This window comes from Bos indicus x Bos taurus, chromosome 23 (assembly GCF_003369695.1).
Source record: "Bos indicus x Bos taurus breed Angus x Brahman F1 hybrid chromosome 23, Bos_hybrid_MaternalHap_v2.0, whole genome shotgun sequence".
Taxonomy (NCBI): Eukaryota; Metazoa; Chordata; class Mammalia; order Artiodactyla; family Bovidae; genus Bos; species Bos indicus x Bos taurus.
This window is the reverse complement of record NC_040098.1, coordinates 13,657,955-13,682,607: the sequence shown is the minus strand read 5'-3', so window position 1 is coordinate 13,682,607 and position 24,653 is coordinate 13,657,955. Positions and strand designations below refer to the sequence as shown.

The 24,653-nt window shown below is 38.8% G+C and overlaps 1 protein-coding gene across 2 annotated transcripts in view; it reads right to left on the bottom strand.

The window, feature by feature from the left end:
• DNAH8 (dynein axonemal heavy chain 8) overlaps positions 1 to 24,653 on the bottom strand; it is a 321,904-nt gene that overhangs the window by 257,572 nt on the left and 39,679 nt on the right. For both annotated transcript variants that reach the window (XM_027525064.1, XM_027525063.1), the window contains exons 12-20: positions 20,990 to 21,187; positions 17,695 to 17,771; positions 15,405 to 15,504; positions 14,110 to 14,229; positions 11,907 to 12,042; positions 8,228 to 8,415; positions 2,554 to 2,634; positions 2,038 to 2,154; positions 1,111 to 1,230 (exon numbers count right to left, since the gene is read on the bottom strand). In XM_027525064.1, the coding sequence (XP_027380865.1) occupies positions 1,111 to 1,230; positions 2,038 to 2,154; positions 2,554 to 2,634; positions 8,228 to 8,415; positions 11,907 to 12,042; positions 14,110 to 14,229; positions 15,405 to 15,504; positions 17,695 to 17,771; positions 20,990 to 21,187 (1,137 nt within the window). The remainder of the gene's footprint in view (positions 1 to 1,110; positions 1,231 to 2,037; positions 2,155 to 2,553; positions 2,635 to 8,227; positions 8,416 to 11,906; positions 12,043 to 14,109; positions 14,230 to 15,404; positions 15,505 to 17,694; positions 17,772 to 20,989; positions 21,188 to 24,653) is intronic.

Here is a 24,653-nt window from a genome sequence, read left to right as displayed (position 1 = left end):
CTAAGTAGTTCTGAAGCAAGAGGCTGGCTGGCTACCCTAAGCCCAAACAGCTCAGAAAGGTGTCCTGCGAAGAGGACACCACATTTCCATAGAAAGAGAGGGTAAGGGCACTTGTTTCCCATGGCCAGGTTACATCCCTTGAGATGGAACCATCCTTGCTTGTCTTGAAAAGGACATTAGCAAGGTGACCTAAACCAGTAAGGAGGTGGGAAGCACAAGGCAGGCAAGAAAAAAAAAAGGGCTCAGAGTTCAAGATAAAAAGTAAGTGCTTCTGAGAAAGACTGTGTTATGTGCCAGGCCTCAAGAATGGCTAGACAGGATTCCTGTCTTTTGTGCTTTTGAGCCAATGGAGGACAAGTAGGTATTCAAGTCAGTTCAATTTAATGTGATGCTCAGGAGCTTAGGCAGGTGCCACTGCCATTGAAGGATTTAAGCTAGGGAGTTCCTACAACCGGAGGATGATGGATATGATGGGGCCGAACATGGGGACAGAAAGACCAGTTAGATCACATCAAATGACACACTCATGAGCATTAAAAGCCTGATCTGGAGTTTAGGCTTTTTGAGTATGAGCTACTCATTCTCTTTGCTTGGCCCTTGTGATAAACCTTTGCTCAAAAGAGAAAAAAAGCATGACCTAAGACAAGTGTGGTAGATATGGAAAAGAAGAGGCAATTCAAGAATAGTAAGAGACAAAATCTGGCTTAGCCCTAGAAGACTGACTGGCTTTGGGGATGGGAGCGAGAAAAGGACTCTGGATGACACCCAGGTGTTCGGATGACTTAAGGACAAAGTATGTGGTAGTTAAAACCATGAGAGTAGATGATATTGCCCTGGGAGCATGTACAGAGGAAGGGCAGTGAACACCAACAGGACCCCAGGGGACTCCAGCATGAGGTGGAGGACATTCTTAAGATAATGTCTAAGGTGTGACCATGAGCTTGAGCTGTTGACACCTTATAAGTCTTTGGAGCTGAGGATGTAAAAAAAAAAAAAAAATCCAGAATTCTAAATGCCATGAACACAGATTTCTACTTTTAGAATGCAAATTCACATTTTAGTTTATGAGTTAGCATTTCTATGACTAAAGTATAACACATAAACACATACCTCATTGAGTGTCAACATATCTTCTACTTTGGTAGCACCGGTTTCAGGCAGGGAAATTAACAATGTTTTGGCTATCTCCTTTAGAACTGCATCAATATGCATTTCACACAAGTCATTGATCTACCAATGAGAAAACATATGTAGAAGAAACCTCCTTTTTCATCCAAAAAGCACTTGAGTTATAAACTAACCTGGAGGGCTATATCTGGAAACTTGCATCCTGAGCCAAGCATAATTTGGTAGGAATTTTAGGAGTAAATCTTTTCTTGATGTGGAATTAAACTTTACTGAGCTGCAACATGTGTCATAACCTCACATGCATGATCTCCTTCCAGTCTATGAATCAGTACTATCCCAGTTTTACAGCCAGAGAAACCAAGGCTCAGAGAAGTCAAGAAACCCAGAGAGGAACACAGAGCTGGTGAAAGTCGAAATATCCTACCTAGGTTTATCTGATTTTCAAGCCTCTGGGTTTCGTCTGTTATACATGCTGCCACCATAGACAGACTAGCACATCTAAAAGGTTATGCATGTTTTATGTAGAAAACATGTCAGAAATCAATAGATAGTCTCCAAGTGGGTAACTACCTCATCTAATTAACATCAGATACATTTAAGCCCTCCATTCCACCATCTTCCACAGTCTACAACTATACCATTTTCTAAACTACACTGTGGAGCTGAACAATCATTTAAACATATTACAAGCAAGGTAATTCAGGGACAAGAACAAGGCAATTCTAAATTAAGAGGCCCCAAATCAGTTCAAGAAGTACAAAGCTTTTTTTTTTTTTTTTTTTAATGTAATGATGTCCTTTTAGTTAAAAATCACTTAAATAGACTTAAATAGCTTTCATAGGTTAATCAAACTATTACATATAGCCTGAGTATTAATGCATGTAGTTTTTAACAATGTATCTCTCATACCTTCTTTAAGAGTTGGTTGAACATACCCAAAACTGAGTCAACTTCCTGAAAAAAGCTTTCTAGTGTTAAAGATGACCATGTCAATATTGTGAGCCCTTGTCTTAACACAGCTTCCACCTAGAAAAAGAAAAAAAAAATGGTTTCCCTTATTAAAAAGGAGCATCTGCATTCATAAAAAGGCTGCCTTTTATTACCTGGAAATATTATGGGTTGTATTTCCTTAATTCTATTTCCCCTCCATTATGCCTAGTAAAGGTGACTTTTTGTTTTTAATCATCTTTGGCTGTCCATGAAGCAATTGCAGATTCTTAGAAAGGGCTCATTATTTAGATTTATTTGTTTTTCAAAGGCAACAAAACCTAGACAAGAAATCATTCTGCAGGGAAAATAGAGCTATAAAGTTGAACTAGAAAGAGGGCCTTGCCAAGAATAGATGTTCTAGAATCCATAATCTATAGAACTGGAATCTAATTTTAAAAGACAGGGAAATCAATATAAACCATCAACATCACCAACCTTTTTCATTTTAGGGGTCATCAGATTGACAAACACAGGAGGCACTTCCTGACATAAATCATCATAATGTTGCAGGAGACCCTGTTAAAAGTCAAAATGGCATGTTTTACTTTGATTTATTTTAAAGCAACAGTCACATTTTGATTCATACCTAGAAGGTTTCATTTTACCCATTTCCTCATAGCCCTGAAAAATGGAGGCTGATTATTTGTACTAATTTGCTGTACTTTCCTTTCACCTGTAAATTAACTGAGCATCCCCTTTAAACAGTAAGTCATGGGAGCTTCCTAGATTTACATTTCTAATAACTATTATTTAATTGTCTTTTTAAATTCATGCAATTTTAAATGGTTCAGACAATTATCTTTTCCTTAAGTCTGTCATTACACATTTTCACCCCTTCTGCTGCTTGTTTTCTGATATATTGCAGCTTACTTATTCCTGAAGCCACATTTGTTTTCTTGAATCAAAATAAAGGTCTACACAAAGCTTAAATACTTTTAGATGTTTTTTAGAGAAAGAACCATGATGATCAACTTTTGATCGTTTTGTAACTTACTACACTGTGTGATGGAAGATGTGGTTTCAGGCTAATTCTTCCCCAAATTAATAATTTTAAACTGTTTCAATGTTTACTTAATAGTTCCAAAGTGATTAATTCCCTTCTTCCTTTCTCTTACTTGTAGTTGAACTTTTATGTACACTTTACACTTGGCAAAGGACTCTGACTTTCCTAGTATCATTCAATACTAACTAAAATCCTGCAAGATTCAGTGCATGTGACATTAACCTCAATTTATAACAGTATTTTGACACTCAGTCCTGTAAAGTCATAACTAACCAGTATGAAAACCTAGGGCTTTTGATGATGAAGCCAAAGTTTCTACAATGCCTGAGGGGGTATTCTGAGGGTGTGTGTGTGTGTGTTTTGGTAAAAGCTACAATTATGAAACCCTAGAGCAAAGCACATGCATAAATCTTTGTGACCTTGGATTAGGCAAAGATTTCTTAGAAATGACACTAAAATTACATGGGACAAAAGATAAAATACATACGTTGGATTTCATCAAAATTTTAAAAAGTTTGTGCTCCAAAGGATAGTATCAAGAAAACAAAAAGACAACTCACAGAATAGGAGAAAACAGACATTCTGCCAAAGACCTACAAATCACCAACATGCACACGAAAACATCCTCAACATCAACAGCCATGAAGATATGCAAGTCAAAACCATATGGAAATACTACTTCACATCCAAATGATGTTCAAATGAAGAAGACAGTAACAAATGTTGGCAAGGATGTGGAAAAATGGAACCATCATACACTGTTTGTGAGAACATAAAATAAAGCAGCCTTTTTGGAAAACAAAACATGTCAGTTACTCAAAAGGTTAAACATAGAGTTATGAAGTTACTAAAACCCAGCAATTTCACTCCTAGGTTATATTCCTAAGAGGATGAAAACATATCTACACAAAAACTTGTATACACATATTCACAGCAGCATCACTCATGATGCAAAAATATAGAAACAACCCAAATGTCTATCAACTGGCGACTGGATGCCTAAAATGTGGTATAACCACACAATAGAATATTATTTAGCCGTTGGCTTCCCTCATAGCTCAGTTGGTAAAAAATCCACCTACAATGCAGGAGACCCCAGTTCAATTCCTGGTTTGGGAAGATCCCCTGGAGAATGGAAAAGCTACCCACTCCAGTATTCTGGCCTGGAGAATTCCATTGACTGTACAGTACATGTGGTTGCAAAGAGTCGGACATGACTGAGTAACTTTCTCACTCACACACTCAAAAATGAGTACTGATCCATGGGACAATATGAATGAACTCTGAAAATATTGTGTTAGGTTAAAAAAGTGAATCACAAACCATCATATATTAAATGATTCCATTTGTATAAATGCCCAGGGTAGGCAAATCCATAGAGACACTAAGTGATTGCCAGGGGAAGATGTGGCGAGAGTTGAGGGGAAAATGGGGACTGACTGCTAACAGATATGGAGTTTCTTTTGGGAATGATGAAAATATTCCAAAATTGATAATGATGATGGTTGTGTAACTTTGTGAATATACTAAAACCATTAAACTGTACGCTTAAAATGGATAAATTGTGTGGTATGTGAATTATATCTCAATAAGCCTGTTTTTCTAAACTGGTTTTGAGAATATCTATTCTAATACTCTGATCTTTTTGGTTGTTGCTCCATTTTACTCCATAATATTGAGATTCATTTTCCATTCATGTCATTTTACAGTCATTAATTCATATCTTACTAGTATCCTTAATTGAACATATTATAAAATATAATGCACTTAATCTATAAAATTATAATATTAATAGTGTTTTAAACTTGCTATTCATCATTGTCATTATCCAGAAATCTACATCTGATTTCTGATAATCACTTTTTGCTTTCTGATAATCCTTTCACTTTTTTCCTTTCTGTTTGCATGTCAGTATTTTAATGCCTTGAGAATCACAACAGAACAGAATACAGTCCAGAAATAAACCCGTGCATATACAGTCGATTCACTTACGAAGAACCAAGAACACACTAAGAAGTCAAAAGAATTCAATGGTGAGAGGACAGTCTCTTCGGTAAACAATATTGGGAAAACTGGGCAGTCACATGAAAAAGAATAAAACTGGACCACCATCTTATACCGCACCCAAAAATTAACTCAAAATGGATTAAACCATTAAATTTAAGACCTGAAGCCATAAAACTCCTAGAAGTAAACATAGTGGGTAATGAGATACCACCTCACATCTATTGATAAAAGATAAATAACTGGTGAGGATGTGGAGAGTAAGGAACCTTCAGACACTGTTGGTAAAAGCTAAATTGTGCAAATATTATCAAAAACAGTTTCCTTACAAAACTAAAGTAGAACTACCATCAGTTCAGTTCAGTCGCTCAGTCGTGTCTGACTCTTTGGTACCCCATGGACTGCAGCACGCCAGGCCTCCCTGTCCATCACCAACTCCTGAGTTTACTCAAACTCATGTCCATTGAGTCAGTGATGCCTACCACAAGACCTAGCAATTCCACTTTGGGATTTTTATCCAAAGAATATGAAAACACTAATTTGAAAATATATATGCACTCCAGTGTTCATTGCAACATTATTCACAACAGCCAAAACATGGAAACAACTTTCCATCAATGGGTGAATGGATAAAGAGGTGGCATATATACAATGGAATACTATTCAACCATGAGAGAGAAGGACATCTTGCCATTTGTGACAACATGGATGGACCTCAAGGGCACTGCACTAAGTGAAATAAGTCAGACAGGAGAAGATAAATACTGTATAATATCACTTAGATGTGTTATCTAAGACATGCAAACTCATAAAAAGAGTAGCAAAGTAGATGTCAGGCGTAGGGGAAACAGGAAGCTATTGCTAACAGGGCGCAAACCTTCAGCTCTAAGATTGATAAGGTCTGAGGACCTGAAGTACAACACAGTGACGGTAGTTGATAACACGTCATACAATCAAACTACCGCACAACTGCACTCATCTCACAGGCTAGCAAAGTAATGCTTGAAATTCTCCAAGCCAGGCTTCAACAGTACATGAAGCATGAACTTTCAGATGCTCAAGCTGGATTTAGAAAAGGCAGAGGAACCAGAGATCAAATTGCCAACATCCGTTGGATCGTAGAAAAAGAAAGAGGATTCCAGGAAAACATCTACTTCTACTTTACTGATTATGCCAAAGCCTTTGACTGTGTAGATCACAACAAACTGTGGAAAATTCTTCAAGAGATGGGAATACCAGACCACCACACCTGTCTCCTGAGAAATCTGCATTCAAGTCAAGAAGCAACAGTTAGAACCAGACCCGGAACAACAGACTGGTTCCAAATTTGGAAAGTGAGTACATCAAGGCTGTGTATTGTCACCCTACTTATTTAACTTCTATGCAAAATACATCATAAGAAATCCCGGGCTGGATGAAGCACAAGCTGGAATCAAGATTGCCAGGAGAAATATCAATAACCTCATACACACAGATGACACCACCCTTATGGCAGAAAGCTAAGAGGAATTAAAGAGCCTCTTAATGAAAGTGAAAGAGGAGAGTGAAAAAGTTGGCTTAAAACTCAACATTCAAAAAACTAAGATCATGGCATCTGGTACCATCACTTCATGGCAAATAGATGGGGAGGCAATGGAAACAGTGAGAGACTTTATTTTCTTTGGCTCCAAAATCACTAAAGATGGTGACTGCAGTCATGAAATTAAAAGATGCTTGCTCTTTGAAAGAAAAGCTATGACCAACCTAGACAGCATATTAAAAAGCAGAGATGTTACCTTGCCAACAAAGATCCATCTAGTCAAAGATATGGTTTTTCCATTAGTCATGTATGGATGTAAGAGTTGGACTATAAAAAAAAAAAAAAACGGAGTGCCAAAAAATTGATGCTTTTGAACTGTGGTGATGGAGAAGACTCTTGAGAGTCCCTTGGACTGCAAGGAGATCCAACCAGTCCATCCTAAAGGAAATCAGTCCTGAATATTCATTGGAAGGACTGATGCTGAAGCTGAAACTCCAATACTTTGGCCACCTGATGTGAAGAACTGTCTCATTTGAAAATACCCTGATGATGGGAAAGATTGAAGGCAGGAGGAGACAGGGATGACAGAGGATGAGATGGTTGGATGGCATCGCCAACCCAATGGACATGAGTTTGAGCAGGCTCCAGGAGTTGGTGATGGACAGGGGGCCTGGTATGCTGCAGTCCATGGGGACACAAAGAGTCAGACATGACTGAGCAACTAAACTGAAGAGAATAGAATTTAAATGTTTTCACCAATGTGTGTGTGTTTATATATTATATATATAATTAGATTATATATATATATATATATATATATATATATATATATATAATGATGGATACGTTAGTTAACTGACTAAATGGAAGGAATCCTTTCATAATATGGGCTTCTGGCTTCCTAGTGGCTCAGACGGTAAAGAATCTGCCTGTAAGTCGGGATACCTAGGTCGATCCTGGGTCAGGAAGATCCCTGGAGAAGGGAATGGCAATCCACTCCTGCATTCTTGCCTGGACAGAGGAACCTGGCAAGCTACAGTCCATGGAGTCACAAAGAGCTGGACACAACTGAGTGACTAATACATTCTACAACATATTTTCATAACACATATGTATATCAAATCATCATGACCTACACTTTATCTAACAATTTTATTTGTCATCTGTCCCCCGATAAAGCTGAAAAAATTTAAAAAGAATCAACATAATAACAAATTTCTCCTCAATGCAGCATCAGCACAACTGCAAAGGTGTCTTTTTCTTTCTAAAAAAAAAAAAATTATATATATATATATATATTTAAAAACCTCTTGCAAATTAGAAAGTAGGGAAATCTCTTGTGGTCCAGTGGTTAAGAATCCACCTTGCAATGCAGGAGATGCAGGTTCAATCCCTGGCTTGGGAACTAGGATCCCACATGCCATGGAGCATCTAGGCCCAAGTGCCACAACCACTGAGCCCTCAAGCTACAACTTGAGTGTCCATGTACCACAGCAAAAGATCCCATGTACCCCAACTAAGACCCAACGCATCCTAATAAATAAATATTTTTTAAAAAGAAAAGAAAATAGAATCCATCTTACCTGTAGGTACAATTTATCTCCTTTCAATTTACTTTCCAATTTTAGCAATCTCTTTGCCTGTTCTGGTACGTCAAGCTTCATTTTTATCATGCACTTAGTTTCCCGAACAACTTCCAAAATTTTGGGGTCAAAATTAACCAGCAACTTTCCTGTTTCTGGATGTCGCACAAAAAGTGTGGCTTGCAAAGCTACAAATAAACAATTGCTGACATGACTTACTCCTGCTTCCAGTCCTGTTTATATGACTGTCTTCCGCACTGAACCACTGACTTCTTAAGGACAGAATGGTAGTTTTGGCTATCAAGTGCTAAGGCACAGTATCTGACACATTGTCAGTGCTCAAAACTTAGATAAATGAATGCAGAGTGTCTGTAAACCATAAAATTAGATCCAGAGACATAAATATGAACCAAGAATGCTTAGCCTTTGTGCCATGAACTGTAACACAGTACTTTTCTGAGTGGGTCTAAGAGGGCTGTGATGCAGTGTTAGTTTATTTTTACAGATTGTGATTTAACCTCTGGGAGACAGAATTGAAAGATGTGCCCAACTACAAAATATGACACATCTCATAGAGTTCAAACTCTTTTCTATACCTAATACTAAATTGGCTTCTCAAATTTAAGAAGGTTTATCTGACTTAAATCGATAACTAGGTTCAGTATCCGTAAGAAATATTTATTAAACACCATTGAGTTGTGAACTCCTAGAATGCAGAGGAAGAATTTTTTTTTAGCCTACATCCAAATTACTACATGAACATCAGTCATATAATAGGTACTCTCAGATATGCTTTTTATTAAGAAGTTAAATACATAATCCCAAACTGTTCATGTTGAATAGCCTTCAACCATTTGTTATCCTAACATGAATTGCTTTTAGAGGCATCATAATAAAGCAGTTGTAAACTAGTATGTACTAGCTTCAGTTGCATCTTATACAAGCACTGCTAATGTGAGAATTTCACACATTTTATCTTCCAAGCCTCAAATTACTTCAGAGAATATGGGTGCATCAAATTTCTAGTAAAACAAAATAGACTGTATATCCCTTTGAAGTTAGTTGACTTCTACTCAACAGAATGAGTTTTGATGTGATTATTAACAATGATGGTTTTATGAGGATTTCAACTAAAAACCAGTTCATTTGGAATCTTTTAAAACTTTGGCTGGAAATCATTTATCTTCCCAAGTAAATGCCAAGATAATCTTAGGACATTCATGTAATGAAATCTATCTTCCTTAAGGCAAAGCTGAGCTTTCTTGAAAGGACAAAGTGGTCAGCGAGACCACTAAGAATAATGATAGCCAGGAAGGCAACTCTGGGACTAAGTGAACCTTCTATGTTAATCATCACTGGAGAAACTTTACAGAGCAAATGAGGAGACCAATACTAGGTCTCCAATTATAATCCCAAGTTCCTAAACAGTTAAATATAGTTACATCAACATAACAAGAGGTCTTTCAGAGTAATTCACTTTCACGAGCCTGTGTTCACGTGAAAGGCAAGTCTGGGGACTTCCATGGTAGTCCAGTGGCTAAGTCTCCATGCTCCCAATGCAGGGGTTCTCTCCCTGGTAGGGGACTAGATCCCACATGCTGCAACTAAGACCTGGCCCAGCCAAATAAATAATTTTTTTTTTTAAAGAAAGGCAAATTTGAATCCTGGCCCTGCCACTTCCCAGCTCTGTGATCTCAGGAAAATCACTTAACTTCTCAGCACCTCAGTTTCTTCATCTGTAAAATGACAATAAGAATAATAGCTCAGAGAACTGCCATGAGAATTAATGGGGGTTGAATATATAAGGTGTGTTTTGTTAGCTATGACTGCTATTTAAAGGACACAAAGATGAAACAGACACGGAGAGTGTTGCTAGAATGTATAGGGGAGATAAGACAGATCTATAAAGCCACAAATGTCATGATAAAGGCCTCTGGAGGAAGAAGACATTATTATCTGCCAGGAAGAATAAGGAACAGCTTTATGGACCAGGGGACTGTTGAACTTGTTAGTGTGCAGATAAAAGGAAAAGCTGACAGAACAAAAAAAAAAAAAAAAAAAAATAGAGAAGTGCATCATATTGTATAAGCAAAACAATACATGCTCCATATTTCGATTGCTAAAAATTCTCTTTGATCTTTTCCATAATGTAAATTTTAACCTTCTTTTAAAGTTTGAGACCATTGCTCCATTAGCAGGCTTTCATTAGGATCCATAGGATCTTATCATATGCATTACCCAGAAACAGCTGGGCGGATAGAAGTGGTATACTAAAGGCTTAATGAGGTGCCAGTTCAGAAGATACTCCAGAGGGTTGAAATCTTATCCTTCAGGATGCAGTCATGCAGCGAATCAATGACCTATATATAGTGCTGTGAGTTTGGAACCAAGAGGCAGAACTAGGAGTGGCCCCTCTCACCATCACTCCCAGGGACCCAAACTGTGAATCTGTGCTTCCTACCCCTGCAGTTCTGTGCTCTCCTGAAGTGGAGATCCCTGGCACGAGAGGGAGACACCTTCCCACCACGGGACAGAGTCAGGGTTCCGCCAGGGTTATGGATAAGAGATTAAGGTTGATATGGGACAAAGTAGGAACCTGAACTGACCAGCTGGGCCCACACAATGACAACAACATCCCAGATGATGGGAGCATGGATGGACGGTGGCTTAAAACCATCCATCTCCTACATCACTTAACTGCCCAATACCCTGGCACCTCTCAGAGGTACTTAGACACAACCCTAATATTCATTATTTACTGGAGATCAAAATTCAAGTTAAATTCAGTTATAGAAAGAAAGGGAAGGGAGAGGAAGAGAGGAGGGGAAAATAGAAGGGAGAGAAGAAGCAAGGAAGCAAGGGAGGGAGGAAGGAAGGAAGGAACAATGGAAGAAAGGATGGGTGGAACAATGGAAGAAAGGATGGGTGGAACGAAGGACAGATGGAAGGAAGGAACGATTGAAGGAAGGATAGAATGAGGACAAGCAAGCTGCGATTCTTTCTCTTGACTGGGACTGAGATTTGAATCTACAGCATGATAAAACTGATTAAAAATAAAAAATCTTCTCAAACCTATGGAGAAATAAAGAGCTTTGATATTGACTTTTAAATACTGTTTTTTGAAACTCATAATCTGCATATACCAATTTTAAGGTCATGACAATTTCTGCTTATAAAATCAGAATATTACTAACTGTAAAGAAATAAATAATTGTATCAGTCCCAAATCTAAATTTAACAATGGAAGAAAGGATGGGTGGAACGAAGGACAGATGGAAGGAAGGAACGATTGAAGGAAGGATAGAATGAGGACAAGCAAGCTGCGATTCTTTCTCTTGACTGGGACTGAGATTTGAATCTACAGCATGATAAAACTGATTAAAAACAAAAAATCTTCTCAAACCTATGGAGAAATAAAGAGCTTTGATATTGACTTTTAAATACTGTTTTTTGAAACTCATAATCTGCATATACCAATTTTAAGGTCATGACAATTTCTGCTTATAAAATCAGAATATTACTAACTGTAAAGAAATAAATAATTGTATCAGTCCCAAATCTAAATTTAACCATCATACAGTTATATTTAAAAAGACATAAAAATTCTCCAGAACCACAAACTCATTCAAAGCCACCTAATACTCCCTCCTCTGCAGGGTCACTGCAGTCTTACACACACCGTATTGTAACTGGGAGATCTCTCTGATCCAGGCTGTGTGATAGACCACCTCGAATTCCACCAGAACATAGGAAATTTTATTATACTGACGGATGACAGCTTTGCCTTCTGCACTTGACAAAATTTCCGAGTTTTTCTGTTTTTTTAAGGGAAGAAAAATGATTTATTTTAAAAAGTCTGCTGTCTGCTTTCTATTCAAACTGTAAAGCTGTTTATATTTCAAATAACAATGCTACTCATTTAGATTTTGCCTCAGAAAAAGATCAGAGACGAGGAAGGTCAGACAAGCTAGAGAAGGAAGCAGAGAAACATTAACAGTAAAAAGCAGAAACTGAGAAAGAAAATAGGATTTATAAAGCAAGGTATCTAGTCTTACAGCTGGCCGTAGGCACTAGGGTCTCCACCTCCAATTCTCTGTTTCATCCCCACTTTTCTGGCAAGATACAATGAACTAATTTTCCTAGAACTGTGAGTATCAGGGCAAATTCTTAAATTACAGCATCAAAAAAAAAAAAAAAGAAAATGTAGATTCCCTCCCTCCCTCCTTCCTTCCCTTCTTCCCTCTCTCTCTCTCCCCCTCCCTCCTTCCCCACCAATTTTTTTAAAAAGAAGTAAATATATATCAAAGAACAAAAACAAGACTTTTTATGTAAAAATTGAACATTCTCTTTTTGTTGTTTTCATTCACACGTATCAAAACAGGGCAATCTCTGCTCTGTCACTATAAAGTCAATAAACAACTGAGTACCTATCCTGGCCTCTTGTCTAAGGCCAGCATTTTGTTTTATTTATTTATTTTTTTTAATATTTGCAACCCCATGGACTGCAGCGCGGCAGGCTTCCCTGTCCATCACCAACTTCCAGAGCCTACTGCCAGAGCCTACTGTTTTTTCAATATTTTTTTTAATATTGAGGACAGTAAAACAAATTATATCAGCCAAACAAAAACAACAAAAACTTAATATTTAATAATGCTCAAATAATAAAATCACTTGCAAGACTATTATATTTTGTTCTCTACTTAGGCACAAGACACAACACCAGGCAAACCAACTTTGCTTTGCTACACCATCTCTTTATTTTTATTTTATTTTATTTTTTTTAAATTTTATTTTATTTTTGAACTTTACAATATTGTATTAGTTTTGCCAAATATCGAAATGAATCCGCCACAGGTATACATGCGTTCCCCATCCTGAACCCTCCTCCCTCCTCCCTCCCCATACCCTCCCTCTGGGTCTTCCCAGTGCACCAGCCCCAAGCATCCAGTATCGTACATCGAACCTGGACTGGCGACACCATCTCTTTAAAACACAAAGCAAGAAAAGGAAAACCAAAACACACAAACAAAACGAGATGACAAACTGGCAGTTTCAGAATCCCAACAAGGCTTAAGACTACCCTGGTGGTTTTCAGAAATCTAATCGTCTTAAGAACACAGAGGATGAACGTACTCTATTACACCTGCTCTTGGCCTCAGTCCTACACAGAGGAATATATTCTGAGCACATCCTCACCTCCACTGAAGGCGAGAGGAGAAGGGGACAATAGAGGATGAGATGGTTAGATGGCATCACCGACGGACATGAGTTTGAGTAGGCTCTGGAAGTTGGTAATGGACAGGGAAGCCTGCCGCGCTGCAGTCCATGGGGTCGCAAAGAGTCAGACAGGACTGAGCGTCTGAACTGAACTGAACTGAACTGAACGTGTATCAGTGACCTAGCCATCCACACACAGACTTAAGTTTCAGTACCAAGCCTGTGCTCTATCATTTTCAAAGCAATTATTTTACAAAAGCCTTTATCAAGTGTCCTGTATGATTAAAGGTCATACATTTCTAAGATTAACCTTCTGACAGATTAGCTGTAATTAATCAGGCTTATCTACCAAACATGAAAGGAATTGGCTTATTCTCTCTCAAGCGTATTTGCAAGCTAAATTTACTTTGCCTGGTAAAAGAATTAGCTCTAGTTACTCTACTGGAAACAAATGCTCTAGTATAAAATATATTTCTTGTATTAAAAATCACCACAAGGGACTTCCCCAGCAGTCAAGTGGTTAAGATTCCATGCTTCCAATGCAGGGAGCACCAGTTCAATCCCTAGTAGGAGAATTAAGATCCCACATGCTTCAGGGCATGCCAAAAAAAGAAAAACTAAACCCACCATGATCCACAAACTGTAAATTTTAACTATTGGCTTACGAAGAAATAGTTGATGGGCTCACTTATCCGGCGATACAGCTGCCTCACCCAGAGGATCTTTCCTGCTATAGGGGGCATGTTGCGAGCAAGAGGGGGGTCATCTTTTTGAGAATGATAAAGCTGTAATTAAAGGTCTGGCATTAATGTTTGAAATTCAATACAGAGGAAAAGGTAAAACACATACAGCTATATTTTTATTGATGTATTACAATTATTGACATGTTTTGTAAATAAGAGGTTGTCAAAAAGTATGTACTCTAGCCCTATCAACCCAAGGCTCAAAAACTATGATGATTACAACACATGACACTTGATTCCCTTTTAACCCTTACTTCCCATTACATGTATACATTTTTTCTGCCTTTTATCCCTAATCCTAAAGCTATACTCAAAAGTGGGAACACATAGCTATATTATATCTGTCATAATATTCTCCAGAGACCATATTTTTTTTTACAGGTTATACACATATATTTTAATTTTACAGAGTGACAGAAGAAGAGGGATAAGAATCCAAGAACTAACTGCCTTTTACTTTTACTTCTCTGTTCCTTGGCCCCATTAATTGTACTGCTAATTTCACATTTCCAAGTAAATTCCTATTCCAATGCTGTGTTATCTAATTCAGGATCACAAACTATGATAAAAGCCTTCCCAATTTTTTTTCCCCCTATTTTTAACATTTAGATATTTTTCTAAATTTTTACAATGTTGTGTTGGCTTCTGCCATAAACATGATATTGATGAACCTGTTTGCAGGGAAGGAATGGAGACACGGATGAAGATGACTTGCGGTCCCAGTGGGAGAGGAGAGAGAGCGGGACAACTGGAGAAAGTAGCATCAACATATACACACTATTGGCTGGTGACAAGTTGCTGTGCAGCACAGAGAGCCCAGTCTGGTGCTCTGTGATGACCTGACGGGATGGGACGAGGGGAGGGGAAGGAGGCTAGAGAAGGAGGGGATGTATGTATAATTACGGCTGATTCGCACTCCTTTATGGCAGAAACCTGAGCCCATATTTTGATGTACAAAAACATTAATGTAAATGGGATTCCCCACACATACATGAACCCTGTCATAAGAAGATAATTCTTAAGAGGAGAGAGGTATAATCTGGCTTTCTAGGGACACATGCTGTCAGGACCTTCCCCCTGGAGAGGAGCATCAAAGATACTCAGCAGTGACAGGATTGGTCTGAAAAGCTTGGCACAAGATAATGACGGCGAATACTTGCAGTGTATTTTTCTTCTTGTACAAAAAGTGCTGTTCTATTTATAAACATGATACTTGCCTTTTTGGTAGCTTCAAGTTCAGCCACATAATACTGAAGAATACGCTCAATGGTGTGGTTTATTTCTAACTGCAGACAGGGAATGTTCAGTTTCTGGAATCTAAAAGCAAGTGAAGGTGAATAATTAAAAGGCGAATGAGAAACATACTTAAGAGTTGCTGTAGTCCTAAAAATCCATTCACTCATTTGACAAACATTCCCACCAGGCCTCATGCATTGCCCTAGGACACAGTGATGTACAAGACAGGTGTGGCTTCAGCCCTCTTGGAGCCAACGGTCATTGAAAAGGTAGAGATTGGTCATAAGTGACATAAATAGTTGTTCCAATTACAGGAGTGCCAGAAATTGCATGTAACAGAGGAAACCCTGCCAAGCCTGGGGAGTCGAGAAAGACTTCCTGAAGAAAATGACATCTGAACTGAGATTGAAAAGTTGAGCTTTTCAAAGCTGGCTTAGCAAAGACGGAAAGCAGTTGACTGACTGTCCTCTGCCAGTATTACTGCTCACGTCATCCGCAGTCACGATAATAAACATTTTGTCAGCCAAACACCACAACGCTTAGAGACTAAGGATGCACGGGGAGAACTAGAACCATAACATTCTGATAATAAAATGAGTAAAAAGAGACAGAGAAACTGCCAAGACAGTGGTACTGCCATCTGTATGGTACTCTGTATAGTATAGTCTGTACAGTACTGTATAGTACTCTCACTCATCAAAACCATTTTATATCTGTTTTGACTCTTACGATCATCTCATGAGCTAAAGTTTTACAGGTATGATTCATCATTAGAAAGACATGGAACTACAGCAAAGTCAGACCCAAGCCCAGATCCACTGGCTCTCAGGGGAGAGTTCCCAGAGAGTCCCTGACATGGGTAGTGAGCCCTCTCTGAGCTGGAAGAAAACGGCTTCTGGTCCAGCCCGCTCCTCTAATCCAGGCTCCCCTGTCCTGCAGGGGAGCACTGCTGTCAGAATAGAGGAAGCTGCAGGAGTGCTCAGGAAGGAAAACAGAAACTTTGGAGGCCTGCTGTGCGTACGGGCATGTGTGCTAAGTTGCTTCAGTCATGTCTGACTCTCTGCGACCCCATGGACTGTAGCCCCCCAGGCTCCTCTGTCCATGGGATTCTCCAGGCAAGACTACTAGAGTGGGCTGTCATTTTCTTCTCCAGGAGCTCGTCTCAACCTGGGGATCAAACCTGGGTCTCCTCCATTGCAGGCAGATTTTTTACCATCTGAGCTATCAGGGAAGCCAGAGACCTATTACTCTTAGATAATTTCACTTTCAGAATTCCTTTCAGTATGTAGAATCAAACATTATTTGTTCCCTTTCCAATAACACTTATGAAATTAACTTTAAGATATTACATAGCTGAGGGAAAATATGACATCATTTCCTATATAAAGGCTTTCCTCAATAAAATTCAATGAAAAACATCATCCCATGTTTCAAATTTTCACCAGTCTATTTATGGTAATTGAAAGATTACTGTTTGAGTGAAGTAAGTCAGAAAGAAAAACACCAATACAGTATATTAATGCATATATATGGAATTTAGAAAGATGGTAACAATGACCCTGTATGTGAGACAGCAAAAGAGACACAGATATAAAGAACAGACTTTGGGACTCTGTGGGAGAAAGCAAGGGTGGGATGATTTGAGAGAATATCATTGAAACATGTATATTAATTACCACATGTGAAATAGATCACTAGTCCAAGTTCTATGCATGAAACAGGGCACTCAAAGCTGGTGCACTGGGACCAATCCAGAGGGATGGGATGGGGAGGGAGGTGGGAAGAGGGTTCGGGATAGGGGACATATGTATACCCATTGCTGATTCATGTCGATGTATGGCTAAAACCACCACAATATTGTAAAGTAATTAGCCTCCAATTAAAATAAATAAATTTCAAGAATAAAATCATAAAAAAGATTACTGTTTATAAGTTTCAAAGTTTACATAGAGATTTCCAAAATTTTTTTTGAAATGGTTATTTTCAGGTATAAAGTTATCCCACTTAGAAATTACACTGCTTATCGTGCATCAAACCTGGACTGGCAACTCGTGTGCACTGGGACGACCCCGAGGGATGGTAGGGGGAGGGAGGTGGGAGGAGGGTTCAGGATGGGGAACACGTGTATACCTGTGGTGGATTCATGTTGATATATGGCAAAACCAATACAATATTGTAAAGTTTAAAAATAAAATAAAATTTAAAAAAGCAAACAAAAAAAAATAAAATAAATAAAAAAAGAAATTACACTGCTTAATGCATTATAAATACCTTTGAAGCAGTTGAAGAGCCTGCTGAGAAGATAGAATTTTTCCAAAACTACTGTTCATAAATGCCTGTATCTGTACCTGAAATGCAATATTAATGTTTGAATGATTTTTTTTTATTAAAGAGAAGATTGGTTTTGTTTAACAACAATGAATGATTCTCCTACAGAATCAAAAGAGCCTTAAACACATCTACCATCTAAGCGTCTAGCGCTGCACTGTCCAGTATGGTAGCCACTGGCCACACGTTTCCCCTGAGCACTTGAAAGTCAGTACTTGGAAGTGAGATGTGCTGTAAATAGAAAATAAAATACACACAAAACTTCAAAGACTTAGTATGAAAAAGGGAGTATAAAATATGTCATACTGGGTTTTGTTAGTGACGTGTTAAAATGATAATATTTTTACTACGTGAGGTTGAATACAGTATATCATTAAAATTAACGGCACCTGTTTCTTCTTACTTGTATGCATGCGGCTACTAAAAAGTTAAAATTACATATGTGGTTTGCATTTGCTGCTCATTATTTACTGTATGTTGACCTACAGAATTTATGAAAGGAGTGAAAGTCTCTTACTGAGCACATTTCTTTGGGACATTTAGGATTTCTTAGCATGTCTGTGGAGCAATGTAATGACACTGTGCTCAGTCGTGTCCAACTCTTTGAAACCCTGTGGACTGTAGCCCCCCAGGCTCCTCTGTCCATGGGATTCTCCAGGCAAGAATACTGGAGTGGGTTGCCATGTCCTTCTCCAATGACACTATAAACACCCATAGTGAACAGGTGTCATTGTCCAATACCGCTACTCTCAGAAACATCTTTGTCATGCTAATGAGGAATGAGATGCAGAAAATATCCTTCCAAGGCTCTGACCATCCTTAGTAGTGAACTCCAAACTCTTGGTGCCCAGCTGATGGAACTGAAGCACTCTGTAAATTACTTTCACTTATCAATTATATTGGTACTGTCCACAAATATATGCCACACCCATTAATGAAACATTGGAAAACCAAGGAAAGTTAAAACACTGACATCTCTTTCTAAATACTAAAAACTATGCCTTCTAAATTTACTGAAAGCTAAATTTGAATCTAAGACCACACAATAAAGTCTTTATAACATATAATCTTTATTAATGAATCATAAAAATAATTTATACAATAATTTTTTAAAAAGACAAATTCCCATTGCTATAATGATATAACTCCCCAAACCAAATACTAAAAGTAAAATATATCTTCATATCAGCCTCTTGAGAAATCTGTATGCAGGTCAGGAAGCAACAGTTAGAACTGGACATGGAACAACAGACTGGTTCCAAATAGGAAAAGGAGTTCGTCAAGGCTGTATATTGTCACCCTGTTTATTTAACTTCTATGTAGAGTACATCATAGAAATGCTGGACTGGAAGAAACACAAGCTGGAATCAAGATTGCCGGGAGAAATATCAATAACCTCAGATATGCAGATGACACCACCCTTATGGCAGAAAGTGAAGAGGAACTCAAAAGCCTCTTGATGAAAGTGAAAGTGGAGAGTGAAAAAGTTGGCTTAAAGCTCAACATTCAGAAAACAAAGATCATGGCATCCGGTCCCAGCACTTCATGGGAAATAGATGGGGAAACAGTGGAAACAGTGTCAGACTTTATTTTGGGGGGCTCCAAAATCACTATAGATGGTGACTGCAGCCATGAAATTAAAAGATGCTTACTCCTTGGAAGGAAAGTTATGACCAACCTAGATAGCATATTCAAAAGCAGAGACATTACTTTGCCAACAAAGGTTTGTCTAGTCAAGGCTATGGTTTTTCCTGTGGTCATGTATGGATGTGAGAGTTGGACTGTGAAGAAGGCTGAGCGCCGAAGAATTGATGCTTTTGAACTGTGGTGTTGGAGAAGACTCTTGAAGAGTCCCTTGGACTGCAAGGAGATCCAACCAGTCCATTCTGAAGGAGATCAGCCCTGGGATTTCTTTGGAAGGAATGATGCTAAAGCTGAAACTCCAGTACTTTGGCCACCTCATGCGAAGAGTTGACTCATTGGAAAAGCCTCTGATGCTGGGAGGGATTGGGGGCAGGAGGAGAAGGGGACGACAGAGGATGAGATGGCTGGATGGCATCACTGACTCGATGGACGTGAGTCTGGGTGAACTGCAGGAGTTGGTGATGGACAGGGAGGCCTGGCGTGCTGCGATTCATGGGGTCGCAAAGAGTCGGACACGACTGAGCGACTGATCTGATCTGATCTGATCTTATCAGAGTCTAACTTTCAAAAACTGAAAGGAAATCTGTGTCAAAAAGAAAAAGTGTTGTTAGAATTTTAGGATCTTTTTAATATATATTGCACAAATTATATACATAATGTGGTTTTTAAAAGAGTCTTTTAAAACACAAGGGAAAAAAATATAATTTTCCTCACCTTCTTAGCAAGAATTTAAGACCCAGGAAGTGGACATTGTATATTCTTTTCCCTCTCTGTGTTTCCAGGACATTCTGAGCAAAGAGGAGGCCTGGAGCTACATCTGGGCTAACAGTTTTCAATTAGACAGTGTGTTAGTAGGTGGCTCAGATGGTAAAGAATTCACCTGCAATGCAGGAGACCCAGGTTCAATCTCTGGGTTGGGAAGATCCCAAGGAGAAGGGAGTGGCTACCCACTCCAGCATTTTTGCCTGGAGAATTCCTATCCCTCCCTGTGTTTCTAGGACCTTATGCAGCAAGGAGGAGACCTTGGCTACACCTGGGCTAAGAGTTTTCAGTAAGAAAGTAACTGAGGTCATATAAGCCCAAAAAGTGACAGAGAAATATGTTACAGTCTCATCCCTCTGGGGTTCCTTCAGCTCTCACAGACAGGATTGAGGGCCTTTTCAGAGCCATCCTCTAAGCTGTAGTGAGAATGTGGTTATAAAGTGCAGTGCCAAGGGAAGAGTGATTCATCTTCCTAATCTGTTCTCAAATCTTCTCACACTTGACCAAGAACAAGGCTGACAAAAGTGACATGGGTCCCTGGCACAACAAAAACCGAATCTAATTTTTAATGCAAATGAAAAATAAACCCTAGCTACAATAAGCCCTTTGGGCTTCTGGTTAGTTACTGGTACCCTTTACTGAGTAAACTCATTTTTCATTTTTCAAAAAAGATGGAAAATATCTTGTGGACTAGTTAGAAGATTATTCATACCAGCAAGTATTTTTGATCAATTTGCAAAAGTAATTTGTAATAAATAGTAACTATGTTAATTTCAGTACAGTACTATTGATTACATTTCAGCTTTACTAAAGTAAAATTATGTATACTCACCTCTAAAGCATTGATTTTTGTCATAAAATCTAAGAAATCTGTGTCAAATTCTGTCCTTCTTGGATCCAGAATGTCATACTGTTTCTTCTTAACCCCTTGATATATATTTTTGAATTTTATTGCCAAAATGTCTATTCCCTCTATGGTAGAATTGTTTAAGGTTGAGTATGTTTGCACAACAGTTATCATTTCTGTAATCTTAAAAACAAAAGTGTTATTTTATTTAAAAAATTAGCACCCTTCCCCAGAATAAACTCTTAATGAATCAATGATTTTAAAAAAATAAATAAATAAACAGGATCTAGAATCATATAAATAAACCCAACCAGAGGAGATAAAATAGAAGACAAATCTCTACTCCAGTCATTATTACCCTTGGACTATTTAAGACAGAAGATGTTTCAACATAAGGAAAGAGTTTACAGCCTTTCTCAGAATTTGATCACTTTGCCTTTCAAGAGGAGGAAGGGCAGGGACTAAAATCCCTTGCAGATGTCTAAACAGTTTAGGCCTTTTATTCCTCAAAATCACTTCACTGGATTCAAAAGCGTTACCGTCCTTCTTGGCACTCCCGACAGTTCTGATATGTAACACTAGCAATAAATCCACATTCAGAAAAAAGAAAGGCCCCACAATCCTGAAGGATGACTGCAGTCACTTCTGACCCTTAAAGAACACTTGGGAGACAACTACTGTTGGATTCCACTTACATGAGGTATCTCAAATAGTCAAATTCATAGTGTCAAAAGTACACTGGTAGACTCCAGGGGCTGGCAGGTGGGGGTTGTGGGGGGAGGGGGAACAAGGAGTTAGTGTTTAATGGAGACAGTTTGAGTTTAGGAAGGTGAAAAATTCGGGAGACAGATGATGATAAGAGCTGTAGAGCAATGTAAATACACTTAGGGCCACTGAACTGTATAGATAAATATGGTTAAAATCATATGTTTTATATTATGTGACTTTCAGCACAATAAAAGAAAACTGTTTTTTAAAAAGAACCCTGGGCAATCCTCATTATGAACGTTACTTCAGAAACAGTTGACTCCATCTCAACATACCAACACTACCTACTTCACCATAAAGAAAAAGTCTTTTATGTCCACAGGCTCTCAGCTCTTCAGTCTTCATCAGTGATTCCTCATCTTGATTCTTGCTCTGGAGAACAATACTCAAAGCTTCCCACACCTTCTCTTCTCCCCCACAAATGAGGGTGAGAAGAAAAGAAAACTAAACACAGAGCTTTGGGAAACACCAATATTCACCAAAATTTACATGGCAGGAAGAAGAAACAAAAGCTATATCATACACACTTAATTTCAGTTCTTTAGGGCAGACTAACCACAATATACCATCAAGTCTCCACCTACCAAAAGGTAACTTTCAGGCACCCTAAGCTGACACACTAGAATTTTCCTCACTTATTCCTTAAAGATTCCCAACATCCCTGCCCAACTCTGAGGTCTTGGCTCTCCAATGCCAAGCTCAATTCTGTCTGTTCTTTGACTTTGGAGTTGGTCATCCAGACATCTGAATCTCAGCTTTCCCTAACAGGATCTGGCTTAGCGTGCCTTTCTGTCTCTCCTTGACAGCTATTGAAGAGCTCTCAGGGCAGGTCCAACAGCAGTCCCTGCTGTGCCCCACTGAGCAGGGGAAGTCCACCAAGTAGCTCAGTAACCACCTCTCAGTTCAGTTCAATCACTTAGTCATGTCTGACTCTTTGTGACCCCATGGACTGCAGCATGCCAACTCTTGGAGCTTACTCAAACTCATGTCCATCAAGTTGGTGATGCCATCCAGCCATCCAACCATCTCATCTTCTGTTGTCCCCTTCTCCTCCCACCTTCAGTCTTGCCCAGCATCAGGGTCTTTTCCAGTGAGTCAGTTCTTCACATCAGGTAGCCAGAGTATTGCAGTTTCAGCTTCAGCATCAGATCTTCCAGTGAATATTCAGGACTGATTTCCTTTAGGATGGACTGGTTGAATCTCCTTGCAGTCCAAGGGATGCTCAAGAGTCTTCTCCAATACCACAGCTCAAAAGCATCAATTCTTCAGTGCTCAGCTTTCTTTATAGTCCAACTCTCACATTTATACATGACTACTGGAAAAACCATAGCTTTGACTAGACAGATATTTGTTGGCAAAGTAATGTCTCTGCTTTTTAATATGCTGTCTAGGTTGGTTAGAGCCTTTCTTCCAAAGAGTAAGCTCCTTTTAATTTCATGGCTGCTGTCACCATCTGCAGTGATTTTGGAGCCCCCCAAAATAAAGCCTCTCACAGTTTCCATTGCTTCCCCATTTGCTATGAAGTGATGGACCAGATGCCATGATCTTAGTTTTCTGAATGTTGAGTTTTAAGCCAACTTTTTCACTCATCTCTTTCACTTTCATCAAGAGGCTCTTTAGTCCTTCTCCTCTTTCTTCCATAAGAGTGTTGTCATCTGTATATCTGAGGTTATTTATAATTCTCCTGGTAATCTTGATTCCAGCTTGTGCTACATCCAGCCTGCATTTCACATGATATACTCTGCATATAAGTTAAATGAGCAGGGTGACAATATACAGCCTTAACATACTCCTTTCCCAATTTGAAACCAGTCTGTTGTTCCATGTCCAATTTTAACTGTTGCTTCTTAACCTGCATTCAGATTTCTCAGGAGGCAGGTCAGGTGGTCTGGTATTCCCATCTCTTTAAAAATTTTTTACAATTTCTTGTGATCCACATAGTCAAAGGCTTTGGTGTAGACAATAAAGCAGAAATAGATGTTTTCCTGGAACTCTCTCACTTTTTCGATGCTCCAACAGATGTTGGAACAACCTCTACAGGATTATAAAAAAAAATCCTGGCCACATTTCAGGGTAACTATCATGCCCCATCTTCGAGAATCTGGAAACCAATATCCACCAATTACACCTGGGAGAGATGCCAGCCAGCCAAAGGATTCTTAGCACAGGAGAGTTGGAATAACCTAGCAGCCAGAATGCACTTCAAGTAAGGCCCCTGGAGAGTGCTGCATTGGCTCTGACTGTTGAGCCTTTGTGGCATGAAGTTGTATCCTTAAGACTGTAGGTAGGCTTCTCTAGAGGTAGGACGGGGGTGAGTGGCTGAAGCAGCTAGCCATTATCACCTACTCCCTCTAGGATCAGGAATGCTTGGGCTGCTACTTACAGATGGATCCCCAGCACTAGACCTGACACCAAAGATCTTTATTGCAAATGGGTTAGCCATTAAGGTTCAGCCCTGAAGCCCTACCAAGCCTAAAACTGCACCCAAGTTGGCGAGGGTCCTTGCTCCTGGAAAAATGAAAAGTAACTAGGAATCACCTCCAGGTTTACATTCTAATGGTTTCAGACATATTAAACATCTCTGTGGAACACGTTCTGATGATGGGACTTATTTATTCATTTGACCCATGCTGATACAATTCCAATTAGACATTTGTCCTCAAGACATTCCCACTGTTCACAAAACAGTCTCATACAACTTTTCCTAGACGCATCACCAAAAGCACAAGCGACAAAACAAACACTTGATAAATCAGACTCGATGGAAATTTAAAACTTCATGCTTCAAAGAACACAATCAAGAAAATGAAAAGATAGCCCGCAGCAAGAGAAAATACTTGAAAATCATATCTGATAAGAGACTTAAATCCGGAATACATAA